This window comes from Dromaius novaehollandiae, chromosome Z, assembly GCF_036370855.1.
Source record: "Dromaius novaehollandiae isolate bDroNov1 chromosome Z, bDroNov1.hap1, whole genome shotgun sequence".
Classification (NCBI taxonomy): Eukaryota; Metazoa; Chordata; class Aves; order Casuariiformes; family Dromaiidae; genus Dromaius; species Dromaius novaehollandiae.
The window spans coordinates 67,297,611-67,314,540 of NC_088132.1; the positions used below are offsets into that span (position 1 = coordinate 67,297,611).

Genomic DNA, 16,930 nt, shown 5'->3' on the forward strand with positions numbered 1-16,930 from the left:
TTAGCACAGTCACATTTATATGTTGTTGAGCTGTTCTTTTTGCGTCATAGAAACTGGCTTCCATTTGTACATGCCTTGAAGTGGAATAAATGGGACTTCTATTATAAAACCTAATGTCAGATTGACCGCATCTAGAAAATAACAATTTTTAAAGGTCACATAAAATAGGCCACTCTCAGCTCTTTTTTTTCCAGATATGTTTGATTAAAACTAGTTTGTTCTGTTTAGTAAGTCACTGAGGTTTTCCCTCCAGGGTCGACTAAAGCAAATGCAGATCTTTACATTTGTCATCAGCTTAAGGTCTTAAATACAACTAGATTAAATAGTGCTATATACCTTTCCCCACTACTGAGTTATCAACTATGAATTATTTATTATAAAATTAACCAAATACATCAGGAGTCAGTAGAGTGTAAAATGTTACCCTGTAGGCATAGCCAGGCATTTCAATCAATAGGCATTTACATCTGCTTTTGCAGATATCTTTTCAGGGTAGAGCGTAATAATCTGCAACACCCAGAGAAATTGGCTTTAATAGAAGTTAGGTCATATCTATAGTGTCCCAAATGATATTTACAGAAAATGTCTTCTGAAATCGATTTGTAGGATATGAAATGGCTAAACAGAGTCATGCATGGCTTTCATTGGTTAAGGTAGATTGAGAGAAGGATGCTCACAAAAGAGGCTTTGAGCTCTCCTCCCCCTTCTATATTATTTTATTTCTTGGGGGCCTTTATTACTATCACTGCCTTAGAAGTGAAAATTTAGCTCAGGTAGGAAACTTTGGATCCTACAATTTATAATCCCTGCCTAGTTGGTGCTGTAAGGCATAAACCTAATAATTCTGAACTGACCCAGAGAATGAACCAAAAATCCCTTGCAATTTTTGTTACCGTTATTTTTCCCCTACAGTCTAGCCTGAAATTCTATTGCTGTACTTCATAGTACTTTCAGTATGATCTCAAGAATCTCAGTACAAATGCAATTATTCCTGTGTCTCCACAGTGGCTATTTAATATTTCAGGCTCCATATAGCTTCCTTTAGTTTGAGTGTCATTTCATATTGCCTGAGTCACGATGCAAATCATAATTTGAGGGTTAAGCCTGAGCTAGCTTTATGATACTGAGCACCCTTAGTACCTCTAAGAGGCTGCAAAGAAGAGTATCTGAAGAAACTCTGTGATACGAGTTTTTAATACATTTTCCAGAAAGTCCTGAGATTTTCTTCTTTTTTTCTAGAAGAGTTAAAATCTGGTTTTAAATCAGTTTTATATAAAATGAACCTAAAAATCAAACTGAACTAAAAAATTACAACTGAACAAATATTAAATCCCAATATCAGAAGGCAAAAGAGGTAACCTACTGTATTCCATGACAGCAGTTCAACAGATTTTGTATTCATTTTAGTTAAAATATATGCATACTATTAACTTACTATGACAGTCCTCAAATATTATTAAGCAAGTGGGCTGGCAAGACTGGAATAGTTTTTCTGTCTCGGGCTCAAAAATCAGAGTTAGCAGGACCAATTTAAAGTATACACTGCATTATAAATGTGACGAAGGAATAGTCTGCTTCCTGCTTCACATAGGGGAATAGAAAGAGTCATTAATAAAGTGTGAGTAAAAACTGAGATAAAACATGTGAACTCTGACTTCTGAGCAATTTCTTACTTTCTGTGAGCCATATATTGCCAAAACATTCAAAACTGTAAATCTGTGGTTACATTTCAGCCATTGTCAGGGGCACTGTCAGCTTTTTAGGCAAATACTTAAAGTTTCCAGGGTATTGAGAAAAGAGTATAAAAATAATAGAGGAAGATATTATGTGAATTTTCAGAAATGAATTCATAAATCTGAATTTATTATTAAACACTGTTTTGAAGTGTATGGAAACAATGAATGGTAACATTCTAGTGAAGACAAAACAAACACATGATACTAATGAAAACTATCAAGTGTAATTGAAATGAAATTGAGTAATAAATAAAAGGCAGAGATGCCTATTAAATCTTTTCTGTTATGTGCAATAATAATGTGGAAATAGTTAGTTCTCAAGGGAATTTTAATTTTTTCTCAGTTGCAGTGATGTCATGTAACTCTAGTAATTTTTTTTTGAATGTGTTGCCCAAAAGTTGGATATCTTGGTGGATAAGCTGAACGTTTAGGTATGGAGTTAGGAGTCTAAATAAAATGACCACGATTTCAAATCTGTTGTATATCTGCAGCTCCTGCTGACTTGCACAGAATTTGTGGATGGTGAGCATTTAATGAAAATCAGGCTACCTACCTATATTTAGGTACCTGAGTAATGAGTTTAAGAGCCTAACTCTAGGTGCATTCAAGTGTTTGATTTTTTTATTATGAATGTTATCTTGCTAAGGCATCCCTTCAAACAAAGAGATTTGTCTTAAATATACAGGACACCTGTGCTGTGAAATCAAGACATCTGAATCAATTTGTGATCTTCTGAGATTTCTTCCTGGCCTACTGGTTGCCTACTAGCAACTCACTACTTGTGAGAAACAATATTTCCCACATCTCGTAGGAGTTTTACTAAAGATTAATTCATTAATGTGGGCTCTGTAATTTATGCTTTCTAGAAGAAAATGCTGTAAAAATGTGGCTTCTTTTGCTACTCTTTGTTTGAATGTATCACAGTTGTTTCAGAAATAGAAAAACAAAATATTAGACATACAATATATGACTTCAGTCCATGGGGAAGTTTGGATATTAGTTTAAAAAAACAACCTTCCCCCTTCAAACCTAAAGAGGTCAATACAGTACTGTGAACAACTATTATTGTTCACTTACAGTGTATGTTTTGGGCATTTAAATGTTTTTTCAAACCAAGCACACATTTCCATGGCAAGTTCGTTTTAGGAAAAAAATACCAAACTTTTATTTACTGGAAAGATATTTGAATATGCAGAGCTGTTTAAAAGGATTTTTCTATATTTACTTTTTTCCTATGAAGTAATTTTCTGTAATACAGATTTATCAGAGTTATTAGAATAAGCTATACGAATATTAGACTATATAAGCAAAAGATGAGCAATAAAACACTGCAATTAGAATTAATGGGTGGTATTGCAGAAGTGCTGATATAATATTACCATGTTAAGAAAGCCAGCTAATATCCGGAATATGTTTATGCATTTTTAATAATACTGATCCTGAACACTAAGCAGCATGGAAACTATTTCTTGAGTGAAAGGTTTCACAAATGATGAAAGCTTGCAGTGTCATATACTGACAGCTGTAGTCTTTTCCTTTACTGGATGTGGTTTCACATAAAATTTTCAACATATTGTTGTTCTTGCAATATGTGATTATTACTGCAAAAGCATATTGGTAATGAAAAGGCAGATGCTACTTACTTGGAAGAAAAAAAACAACTACTACTCAGTCATACTAGCAGGACAGAAGAGGGTAGAATAGTTCTTGCAAAGCCCAAACCCAACAACAGACCTCTTTGACTCAGCAAGGCCCTTTGATTTGATGGAGCACCGTGCGGTGCTCCAGCTATTTAGTTTGAATTTCAGTCTTGCTTTGTAATAGCTCTTTCTGTATACTAGATCTAATGGCTCATTTGGGAAGCCTTATTGAGTCATCACACGGTTTCATAGGGTAGGCAGGATGTGATATATCCTCAGTCAAGCAGAGCTCTGAAATGCTTAAATAAATACATCAGCAAATTCAACCAGCAACATATTTTTTTCAGTGCATATTACCTTATTAAATAATTTGGAGCTTTTAAGATTCATAACAAAAATGTACCAGCACAAAAGGCTCTAAAAATGTAGGAAATACTATAGGAAAATATAAGCTTTGCAGTTCAAACCATCTCTCTAATCTGAATCTATGCCAAAAATGGGCTCTATCCAACTAAAAAACCAACAGAATAATCATTTTTGTGCAGCTATGATCACAGTATACATGCACAATATTTCATGATGCCTACACCTATAGTTACAGAAGCAGGATAGGGATTCAGGAGTCCTGTGTCTGTGGAAGTGTTGTTTTGTGGACTTTGAGATGTTTCACAGAACCAGCTCTTCAGATGCTTCTCAGAAACACTTAGGGGCATGTTTTCAGCAAAATTCTGTTCCTAAGTAATTATAGGAATGAAGGTGTTAGGGCGCAGTATCGCTCTGATTGTCATATTTGTGATCCATTTTTTAAAAAAAACACTATCCAATTCAGTGAATTATTCTGAAAATCTAATCTCTTACAGTAAAGCCTGATGAGAAGCTTGAGGCAGTATGAAAATTCTGTGGATAAGAACTGAGATGGCCTTTGATTTTTATCCAGCCGTATTGTATAGATGTTATAACTTGATCTTCTGGAGCAACAGGAAACTGTTCATGAACTTGTGATCTCTGTTTAAAATGTGTATAATTTCTGTCTAATCTTCCTGACTTTTACAGATAGATATTCTAGTGGAAATTATGTTTTTACTGACAAAATTTTGCTACTTTTCATGTTATCAGGACTGTATCTGCACTTTGTGGGTGCAGTAAAATATCCATGCAGATAAAGAATAACCCAAATGAAACTGGGTTTTACTGTTCCAAAACAGTACCAATCCTTGCTTTTTTTTCCAGTTATTTAAATAAAATTATTCTAATTTTACATTTCTAATCTCTCAATTCAAATCATGCTACTGTAATTATTAAAATAGCTACAACATAAATACATTTCTAAACAGCACCAATTTATAATGGTGATAGTTTTCTGTTTATTTCCATTTACAGCATCTTCTAAATATCAATATCATCCCCTCAATTTTAACAGGATTTAAATGGTATTTGGATAAGATGACATTTTGAATAATGATACAAGCCCTTTTTTGCAACCTCTGTCAAACTGGAGTTTGAAACACATACTCTTAAAATGCCCTAGATTCAAAAAATGCTTTGCACATAAATTTAACATCTAGATATGTTTCTATTAAATAGGTTTTGCATTTTGGGACTCAAAAATATACCATCATTTTCAAACAAGCACAAACTCCCGCTAACACCAAATGACTTTGGAAGGTGCCTTAATGTGGTCTCCATATTAGCACTTGCACTCATTTACAGCATGGATACTTAACTTCTGCTTTCAGTGTAGATATGTAAAAGTTAGGATAGAAAAATTCCCTCTTCAGTATGTGAACTCTTTTGTTTACAAATGCCAAATGGCATGTGTAGATTTGGAAGTCATTTATTACATAAAGGAGTTTTAATTTCTATGATACATGTTTTGCAAAGGCAGAGAGGACTGTTGCGATTACCCAGATACTACAGTATGCCGATGCCACAACTGATCTTCGTTTTTATTATTTGACCTAATACCCTCTCACAAATTGTGCAGCCTATCAGGAATGAAGTATTGCTGTTAATTTCTCTTCACTTACCTGCCTTTATCTTTGGGGATTTTTTACTGCCATTTCTTCACACCTACAGAAAGTGTCAGTCTTTCTACCTGTAGGAATCTGATGTGCTTTTCAGCCCTAAGGGCTCTGAATTTCTATGTCAGTCTGTACAGTTAAATAGTATTTTTAACTTAAAATTCCATGAAATATCAACTGGACAGAACACTCTTCATTTTCTAACCTGAACTCCTGGATACTGATAATTATGCTTATTAAAATATAATATACTGTAAGAGTTTATGTATGTGTTTTGCTGTAAGAGACCATTCAGGTGCAAAGATTTTTCGTCCAGGAATGGAGCAGTATATTGAAATTCAAATTATTATGACAGTTTGACATAAACTTAGCTGCTACAGGTGTTTCAGGATTTTTAATGTTTTAGGAAATCGTCAATGATTAAAAGCAGGGAAATACTTCTGTGTCATTTGGCTTGGTGAACTGGTATTTGCAAACTGGATTAATAAACACACACTACAGAAGTAGAAGTCCAACAATTTTTACAATTATTTATATTGTTTCCTCACTCAGAATTTGGTTCGCTCAAGCAGGTGAGGAACATGAGAGTGAACCTTTCAGACTGGGGCACTGAATTTGCGTCTCCCACATCACCTTACTGAGAGATCTGTACTGTTTTAGAACTTCATCACAATACTTACTTGTCTTTAACCCACCTGGATGAGAAGTAAATGATTTGTGTTTCTGTTTTCAACATGTTTCATCATGTAAATAATCTGTCCTTTTTGTCTACAGATATTCCACATGACATATGATCTGGCAAGTGCTGTGGTGAGAATCTTTAATCTGATTGGAATGATGTTGCTGCTTTGCCACTGGGATGGTTGTCTTCAGTTTTTAGTACCATTACTCCAGGATTTCCCACCAGATTGCTGGGTGTCCCTAAACGGTATGGTTGTAAGTATTGTTCATTTTTCATTGTGCTTTTCAAACGTTATTTTTCTAAACAGTTAGCTTCAGACTTAAGTGTAACAGTACATGCCTAGTAATACACTGCCCTGCAATGTATTCAAGCTTGCTTTTTGTTTTTGTTGGTTGGCTTGCTAATAAACTAATGTTTGTTTTGTAGCCGCCATCACCAATAACATTATATTGAATCATTCTCAGTAAACGAACCAAATATTTTCAGTTTTAAGATCATTTTAATTTATTAATCCTCATTCCCTCAAAAAAAGCCACAAAAAGAAATTTGGAAAAAGTTGACCAGTGCTGTGAATTTTGTTTATAGTTTCAAATGCTCGTGGAGGTGTATTATCTGCATTTGTTTGATCTAATTGTGTCTTCAGTTTGTTTTATCAGGTCTGGGTCATCTCATGAAGCCCTTTACCAAGTTTTTCTACACTTAGCGGTCCACATGAGCTTTTTCTGTGTAAACTGTGGAAACTGTAGATTTACTTCTGTGATATTTTTGTGTGTGTGAACAAACGGTTCAGGGACAGAATTTTGCTGCCTTCTGGACATGCCTTATTCTTAAAGAACAATGTTGTGCTTGTTTAACCTGTGCCTTAGAGACCAATGACTGTGAAGAATTAGATAGTTATGTGAAGTCAGACGAGGAGGTAATACATAGAACAGTATAATAGGAAGTACGCTGAGAAAGTTGTTAAAATGTGCCTATGCCAAAAAAAAAAAAGCAAAACAGACAACTGTCTAATATATTCCAGACATGTTCACTAGAAGATCTTATCTTCCTCCATACTAAAATGCAAGGAAATAAGAGAAACTGATAAAAAGCCAAACACAGAAATGAGGCAAATCAGGCACCTGAAAAAATGTTTCCAGTTTTTACAATTTTAGAATACATGAAATACATGTATTCTAATACTAATGCATCTATTCTAATACATCTATACTCCTATCAAACGTAGATGGGCAACTTGCTCAGTCCCACATACATCTGTTGTAGAAACATAATAATATTTGTCCCTTTTGGAATCTGATACTGCGCATTACTGTGGGAGCTCATTGACTAAGAAAGTCATACAGACAAGTGTTTGCAGACGTCAAGTAACATCTTTAATAATAAGCAGCATGTTTGCTGACACCTCATGTGCAGCTCTCCACAAAAAATAGTGATATATCTTCAAAAATGGAATTGCTATAATAAAAGTAGGTCACCAGGATGCTGACTGGCACGTCTTTGCATTCTGCTGTGTGCTGGATTCTGCTTTGTAATATCTTTCATTCACATTTGGAAAGAGTACATTTTCTACCAGGCTGCCAAAGATCTGGATGAAAATCATGCTGGAGAATGAGAGAAAATAAGCCTTGTATTACACTTAGCTGAAATATTTAACTTTTAAAGAACATTTAACTATTAAATTGTCTCTATACCATAAGAGGAGTTACATTTAGTCTAAGAAAGCAATGCACATTCACATGGAGACCCCTCTTTCTGCCTGCTCCCACTCACTTTTTTATGGAAACAATGCTCTTTCCTTACTGGCTACATGCTCTTGGACACACTTTTTTTCTCTGGCAGGTGAATCTGTTGCTATTAATAAACACTGTGGGGCCATCTGAAAATTGAGCAAGATTATGTTCACAGCATATTCCGTCTTCTCATCATACAGCAAGAGAAAGTATTGTAGCCTGACAGCCTGGAATCAGGAGCGTATCTAAGGCCACTGTTGGGGAAAACAACTGGACCTTTTTTCTGAACTTGTTAAGATGTTAGGAGACATTTCCTGCTTGTTTTCCAGCCTCTGGAAGTGAATTCCTTAGAACTGAATACAGCCAAAGAAGCAATCAAGTAATATCAGTCCTCTGAAATGATAGAGGAAATAGAAGAAAATTATTATTATTATTATTATTATTATTATTATTATTATTATTATTATTATTATTATATGCCTTGCTAGTGCATTCAGAGTCATACTGACTGCTAACTTTGGAATTTGGAAAGGTATCACATTCCCAGTATTACAAGAACTTTGGGAAATGGGGTATTTTACTTTCCTGATATGCTATAGCATATAATAATTTAATCTGATCTGCATTTAAACACTTCTCTTACTAAAATGACTTCACTTAATACTGTGGTTTGGACTGAAATGCTGTTGATACAAAAAGTGAGATAAGACATCTCATTATTTCTTCTGGCCCCGAGATCTTTATCTGTGAACTGGTGATGATGGCCAGGAAAGGGCAATTTTGTTGGACAGAGGAGATCTGTCTCTGATTCCAGCTAATGGACCTTTCTATCAATGTATTCTCTTCTAGTCAAAAATTTTACTCAGAGATTTTAGTAGATTTAGTAAAGGTAACTCCTTGCATCTAAGTACATTTGGAGTTTGGTTCAAATGTCTGACTCAATTGTGAAATACGATTGCTCTGAGAAAAGCAAAATCGACCCTCTTTGAGTTTTTTTCTTTTATAGAGCAAGGAAGGTTTTGTGGGGGCATTTCTTGGGATTCACACTGGGGGTCCAATGTATGTTCCTGAGAATGATGTCATTGCAAGGGCTGACCTCAGGATAATACACTAACCTCACTTTGAAGTAAAATTTTAAGAGTTGATTAAAGCATTGGCTTAAAGACTCATTTAAACCAATGTGGGCTCAGCCAAAAGGTTATTTTTTGATATGCAACAGGACGGCGATCAGTTGCAAGCCAGAGCCTTTGCAGATAACTTGGTGGCAAAGAAAGCAAAAGGATGTCATGAGGATGACATGCTGTCTCTTAAATCCACAAAACGCAATGTACTCTTCCAGCCCTAGCTGCCTCCCATGTATCTTGCACATTGCTTTCAGCCTGCACAGTGCAAGAACTTCTTCTATAAAACCCTCTGCCTGAAAACTCTTTCTTCTGCAGGAGCTGATATTTGAAGATGTTCAAATTCCACAGGTGTGCTCAGATTTTACTTTGGAAGTACTATTAAGAAAAATAACATAGGTTAAATGGAGGAGAGCCTAAGAAACTTAACTTCACTGAGCATTAGGGTAATGAAATCAAGCTGCATTTTGCTTACTGCCTTTCTGAACAATAAGACTGAATGCGATTAAAGCAAAACAAATAGGTTGGATTTTCATCTTCAAAAGCATGATAAAAATGTCACAGTGGACTTAGAAGTAGACTATGAAATGAAATAGAAAGCCTCTTCTGTGGAAGGGAATATGGTCACCATTGGCTAATACTGTACCAGCCTGCAGCCTAAGTAATTAAAAAAACAGAAAGTTCAGATAGCGTTGAGATATTATCTTCAACATAATAATGAACCCAACTTGTGTTTGTACTCTGTAATGCTATTATTCCCTTTCCTTCCTTACCGCTGGCCTTACAGTATTACCATAATGATGTTGTTATCAGAAGAAAGCCAGAGCTGATATCTTCCTTTATTTTTCTAGATGTGCTCCCACTTGCCTGCAACCTCGTGTGTCTTTCATACCATTTGATTGTACTGACCAATGCCTTCATTAATGCTGCGTTATAACAGACAGGCAGGATCAGTTTATTTCTCTTAAAAAATAAGAAAACCAGTAAACACATTATGAAGGTGAGCTGCAGCTCTTCCCTCTTGCCATTTTTCTCTGCCCACTTTAAGTCATGTTCTAGCTTATCCCTTATGGACAAAATAATGGTTAATTACTTCTGCAAGGGTCTGTCTCTGATGTAGTTGTTTTTGGTTTTTTTTTAACTAGAATTGTGCATTTCATTCCTAAAAAAGAAGGTCTTTTCTGATGAGGAAGTTTTACAGTGTCTGAATGGTATTGCTTAATTTCTCCTTGGCTCAGAATGCTTATGTGCAGCTCTTGTGTGATTTGTCCTAGGCTTTCTGATCTGCATTGCTTCAGACTAGTGTACTTTCATAGCGATTCATAGACCAAACATCTTTATCATATCTCAGTTTGAGCCAACGGTTTTTTTTTAATCAGGATTAACTGAGATACCAGTGGAGACAAAAGAACAGAAAACCCTCGCGATCTTATCCTACAGTCAGCCTGTACTAGCTGAGATTCTGTATTTTGCGTTCGGTATCAGATAGTGTGACTTACAAAAACACAGCATGTAAGTCATAAACAGTGAAAAATTATAGCCAAGCCTTATCTGGGACAGAGTTTCTAACCAGGTAGTGATGAAAGAAGACATTTTTGCCACTGATGCCATCTGGCCATCTAAGCATGACTGCCTGCAATAGAGAAAGCATCCCTTGCACTAGATTAGTTTGCTCTTGCTTTTCATATCATCTGTGATAAAGTCTCAAAGGTGTGTGCATTCTTGAAGTAACAGTATCCAAAGACCTACAACCTCTATTTTCCTGTCTGTATTTGCAATAATTGGTTGTATGGCTAGGAAAATATATGATCCTTTAAGCAGAAATTTACCTGAATTTTCCATTTTTCCATATTTTTTTGCATATAATGTTCACATAAAAATCTATCGTGGAAGTATAGAATTTAACTGTAAGTATAGAATTTAACTTGAAGGTAGAGTTTTAAAAGCCAAAAGGGATTGTTAAGCTTTTGAAAAGGTCTTGCTTTGCTTGCATTTCTCATGGCAGTCAGCCGGTGTTTGCTCAGCAAGAACCCTTGAGGTATTCTGGTTTCTTTCTTTTGGCTTTTCCTCACTGTCCTTGTAGTCAGATTGCTTCAGCTCTTGGTTTTTTTCAGGTTTTGGATTTGCTGGGAGGAGGGGGTTGCATTATCTTAATTCCCCTTTGTGTGTACATTTGCTCAGGGGCAAGGGAAGCCCAAAGTTAGACTTCAGATCCTTATCTCTGACAGTATCGCCATTGCAATAAGAGGAATTTGGGAACTTCTGCTGTCAAGTCTGCAAGTGTTTTTCTATTAAATGAATGGTTTAACTGAAGACTTAATAGGGAAATTCATAAATGCAGGAGATGATTGGTGTTTACAATGTGCTAAGATTTATGCTAACATATATATAGTATGCAAAAAATTAATAAGTACACAGAATATTAATTCAACTTTAATTCTGAACATTTCTTAAGAATTAAAAGAATTAAAGAAATATTTTGGTAAGGCTTCACTTGCAGCGCAAGGGTAACGAAACCATTTTCAATTATATGAGCCCATATTTTATTTTCAGTAGGATCTTTGTTTCACTCAGTGGAGCTGAAGGAATGGATTAGTCACTTGATGAGTTATTCAACATTTGATTTTCTGCTTTTTGATAATGTATTGCCTTAGCAGCTTCTTCACTATGGTTGGCCATGAAGATAACCAAGAAAATCTCATGAAAACATCGTGAGATTTTTCTGCATTTGATCATTTCATGATGGTCATCATTTAATGCTTCTTAGATATTTTTAGAGTACCTTTCTTTTTTATGGCACAGTATCTTAGAGCCATGTTTAAAACATAAATTCACCTGGCTTCATTTGCCATGTTGAGAAATAAATCCTGATGTAAATCAAATCCCATGATCTGAAACTGAGTGCTCAGAAACTATGGTACATACAAGCCATCTGATCACTAGAGGCATTTGGGATTTCTTGAGGTATGCTACTACTCTGAGGCATTTTGTACTTGTATACTTATATTTATGTATGGCTATATATTTAGTTATAACAATTGCTTCAAGAAACAGATAAAAATTGAAATTTACTGAGACTGACTGCGATCAAAACATTAAGTAAGAATTGCCTAATTCATAGAAAATCTCTATTTACAACACAATTTGGATAATAGTATGGTAATAACAATAATAACAGAATGTAGTTGCCATTCTTAGGATTAAGGTGTCTGTATTTTGAGAATCTACACTGAATAATATCTCTTCCAGTATGAGCAATTGTCTCAAATTCAGTTACTCGGTCTTCATCTCTCTTGCATACAACAGTGATTTAACCTCTGAGGGTCAATCTATTTCCTGCTGCATCAAGATGATGAAGTACAGTTTATGACCTATTTCAAAGGGTTAGGGATCAAACAGGAGGCCAAAAAATATACTAGCTCAGGAGAATATATTAGTTCATGTGAAATGATGGTATATGAAACTGCAGAGGAAAATTTTGTAGACATGAAGTGCTAAATGGCATGGTATGCATAATGTAGACTGAAGACGTGTTACCTGCAATACCAAAGTTTTATGTCAAACTAGTCAATACCAGGGAAATGGGGTAGCTGAGGACACTGCTGATTTAACTCAATGTGTCATGATTAGTGAAGAGAAAAACAAATTAAGTTCTCATTTTTACAACAGTTGCTGAGGCTTTAGGAAGACCATATGAGTTTTGGCTTATACTTTTTTTCTGTTCTTTGATAGGTTAGAAGGTCATCTGCTTCTGCAGACCTAGAACACCCATAAAAAAAGGAATTAACAATAACTTTTCATTCTTACCTTTTTGCTTGCACCGTGATATCATATATAATTTTGCTGATGTCTCCTGTACTTTGGATTGTCTATTTTTGACAGCAGTTTTCTGATATGCTTAGATAAAAGCAGTCACTGGATTTCCTGTGCCTCTTATTTATTGAAAATATTTCATTATTTATGTTTTGTTCTGTGTATTAATCACTGCCAACAGGAAATAGAACACAAATCCTAAGGAAGTTCTTGTGATCCAACCCAGCATCTTCACAGTATGCTTTCCCTTTAAAAGTTATTTCCAGTGTGGCTGCTGTTTCTTCTCCTAAAAATGATATTCATTTGTTCTGAACTGCTTTCTTAGTGTTTATCTATTCTGTTTAAGACACACTGTTACAGGGCAAGCTTTTTTCTTCTAATAATCTGAAATACAGAAAAAACATATTGGTTTTACTGTTATAGATTCTGTGAAAGTCAGGCCTCAGTGGTTCAGTAACTGCAAAGGACAGTGAATATGTTCATCTTCATAACTTACTCCCATTAATTCATTCCCAGGTTATAATTTTGAGCTAATTATGCTAGTATCATGAGAAAATTGAGGCATAGAAGTTTCAAAGGTGAAAAATAAAGGTGCAAAATCATTTGCAGGAAGACATAAAACTTCATAAAAGTTTTAACTTTAGTGAAAGTATTCACTTTATCCATGAACATTTGGATTACAAAGGAGACAAAACTAAAAACAGTCCCTTAAAGAAGATGTTCACAGAGCACTATTCCACCAACTTCGGAAACTGTTTAACGTTATAAACTGAAGTACTGTCATAAGCCTTGATATTTTACTCCTTTCTGTCACCAAAATTCTGTAAACTCAATTATATAGTATTGATGTAATTATTTAATACTGATGGTGATTGACAGTTATTTCAGCAGGAATTGATGCTCAGTGCTACAGAGTGAGGATCTAAATTTGGACTCCCCTATTTGAAAATGCTGATTATAGCATTGTGTTACTGTTGTGATAATAGCTTCTAAAGAGTATCACTTCTTTAATTAATTAGTTCGCTGCCTTGCGTGCTTTCATTCCTTTCGAAGAGAAATCTGGTCTTCCTTATATGGGAAAAGAATAATGAAACAATTTGTTGGAGAAAGTATTCAAAAGCAAATTGATGCCCCTAATAGATACTAATTTATTTCCACACTTCTTTATTAACATAAGAGCTTGTGGGAAAATTTTCAAGATCAGGATTCAAGGAGGGATTTGCCCATTTATCATCAAAATTTAATTTCCATGTTTCTCCCTCAACAGCAGCTCCCTTGAAGCAACTCAACCTAAAAATGTTTTTACTGAGGTATATTGTGATGGGTTTTCTGGTAAATTGTTAATTACTAAGTATTTTGTATAAGCCTTAAACTTGAAGGAATATGATAAACTGCACTGAATATGGTAAAGTCGCATGTTGTATTGACAGACATTCTCAGGAAAGATAGTAAGCAATATAATGCATTCCTTAAGCAATTATTTCTTTAATAAAAAATGTGAAGTAAGCAGAAGCATGTTAGACCTACCATACTTTAGTACCCTCTGTCCATCATTTCCCTTAGAATGAATATTCTGAGGGTGTTTTTTTATGCACTTTGTGGGCCAAGTGCAGCTTCTTTGTTGTAACAGAGAATATTCCCTTTGTTTCAGGGAAGCTGGATCAGGCTACTTTTCTGTGTGTGTATGACTTCCACAATAAGTGTTTGTCTGCATATGACAGTATTCCAGGTTAAACGGGGCTATCAGTGTGGAACAGTTCCTGTGAAGTAGCTCTTCATGGGTAGTCTTTTTTCCTGAGATTGGAATACCCAAACTCTGAACATTTGGATATATTCTGGAGCAGTTTTCCCAAAATAAATCTGGTTGTAGATAAACCAAGATGAATATGAGTCATATATAGCTGCTCTTCAGCAAATCCTTCTTTTTTCTTTGCAAAACTTTATTAATATGCATGGTGTAACTCCTTGATCTGTGTACTTTGTATAAAGTCAACTGGCTTTGCACAAGCTGTGTGTTATTGCTAGTGGGTCATTAACAGCCATATCACAATAAAGTTTTCTCAGGAGCACTCATATGCACTGCTTTTAACTGCTGTATCAAATCTGAACTTTCTACACTCAGCTATTCAGCACTTGAGTCATTCTAAGACCTAAAATACATTTGGAAAGAATGCTTTATTGAAATGCCATTAGAGAGAAGTAAAAATATTTAAATTTCACATTAGAAAAATCAAAGCAAGATACTTTGTTCTGAGTCATGTCACTCTTAGCTGAGACACTTGGGATATTTTGTTTCCACTGATGTGTGTTCTCCAGACCTACATCAGTAGTCTATAGGATCTGTAATCTGGATTCTCCAAATCCCATAGGGAGGCGTGTGGATATTGAACCAGTGTTTTTAATCTGGTTATATAACTTTTCCTTCTACGGAAATGTTATCACTTTAATTCAGAATGAAGCTAAAAACTGAAAAGAGCAGACTTTCCTGTAAAACAGGAATTCTGGATTTTCGTCCATTTCTAGTTACCAAAACATGAGAAAAAGAGGAAATATATGGTGTTATTGTTTTCTTTCATTTGTTTTAATCTCCTGATTTTCCTTAACATCTGAACTGTTTTTGCTCAAATTTTTAAACACATAAGCCATGGATGGACGCAACCCATTCGAATTTGGGCCACACATATTTTGCCTGTTTCAAAAGAGGGAGTAAATTTTCTGTAAGACTGCTCCCTTCCGTCACCCTTCTAGCTCTCCAGTAAATTTGCTTTATACATGTACACTTATTTGAGCAGATTAAACCTGAAGTAATTAAATAATAGGTGTAAAACTTTCAGAAATAATGTAATTGAGTACAAGGAATGGAAAGGATATTCTACATGAATAAAATTTGAAGAATATCTTCTAGATAGTCTGTGTAGATATCTACATATTATCTGTTTGCAAGCTGCAAACACTTTCTCGGATCAGTTTCTTGCAAACCTTAAACATCAAATGCCTCTTTCAAATATATTTTGCTATTTTTCCTACAATAAGAATGTTTATGTCGGTTTCATTTTCTGCATTGGCAATACTGTTCATAACATAACAAAAAAAAAAAAAAAAACCCACTGTGATGGTGACCTCTGGTTCATATACCACTTTTTATAATTTGTAATGCTTTTTTCTCATGCAGGAGTAGCAATCTTGGCATTAAAAATTGTTATAAAATGCTTACTGGTATATTTAATCTAGCTGTAAAAAAAAAAAATCTGTGTCCCCTTGGTTTTCCAGAAAACATTACTAAAATTATCTTAGTGGTTTCTTTCTCTTTGTTTTGCATGGCTGTAATTTATTACAAAATTCATGACAATCTCATGTGAATAGGATTGGAGTGGACAGGGATGTATAGTTTCAGGTCTAGTTCATTAACACAATTTTACCTAAATTATGTACTAATCATCACCGCTAATACAGTGATGCAAGAGAAATACTTTGAAACAATCTCTTTGATAATCACCAAGCTTAAATATTCTTCGGCATTTGAATGAATCAGGAAAATAGTTCCCATATTTGGCACAGCTGACTCCAGTCCATCTCATGACTCATTTTAGTCCACCCAAGATGCCTTAATCTCTAATAAGATATGAGAATATACATTTCTGTATTACATTTCCTTAAAATATTCTAATCCTTTTTCAGGATTGTAATCAAAAATGTATTTGGGTGTAGTCCCTGTATTTTGATATTTTGTATTTGGGAGGGGGAAAAGTTAAGTTGCATTTGAGGGTAGCCCAGCACTAAGGTCTAATGCTCGTGCATACGATCAAAACAGAATTATCTCGATTGGTAGAGGCATATGGCACTATGTTATATGACACTTTCTGATATTTTCATACAGAGTCTGCTCAGACTGCTAATTCAATTTTATGGAGGGTAATTGAGTAGTGATCAGGGAAAAACGCATAGCAACAGCTGTTTGTCATTCTTTGCCATAATCCCTAATATACCTATCCATATCCTAGTAGTAAAATACTCTTTAATTTCTCTCTTAGATACAACTGGAAATGTTATGCCAAATCTAAACTCAGTTAAAATGGCAAATAGTGTTATCGCTAAAACAAAATACACAGAAGCATATTTGTGGGCTTTTTCTATTTATTTTGAATGGGGTTTTTTTTCCTAGGTGTTTGGAAATAAAGTTTATGGTG

The 16,930-nt window shown here is 34.8% G+C and overlaps 1 protein-coding gene across 1 annotated transcript in view; it reads left to right on the forward strand.

The window, feature by feature from the left end:
* LOC112984010 (potassium/sodium hyperpolarization-activated cyclic nucleotide-gated channel 1) overlaps window positions 1–16,930 on the forward strand; it is a 208,519-nt gene that overhangs the window by 100,692 nt on the left and 90,897 nt on the right. The window contains exon 3 of the mRNA XM_064501737.1: window positions 6,172–6,333. Coding sequence (XP_064357807.1) covers window positions 6,172–6,333 — 162 coding nt within the window. The remainder of the gene's footprint in view (window positions 1–6,171; window positions 6,334–16,930) is intronic.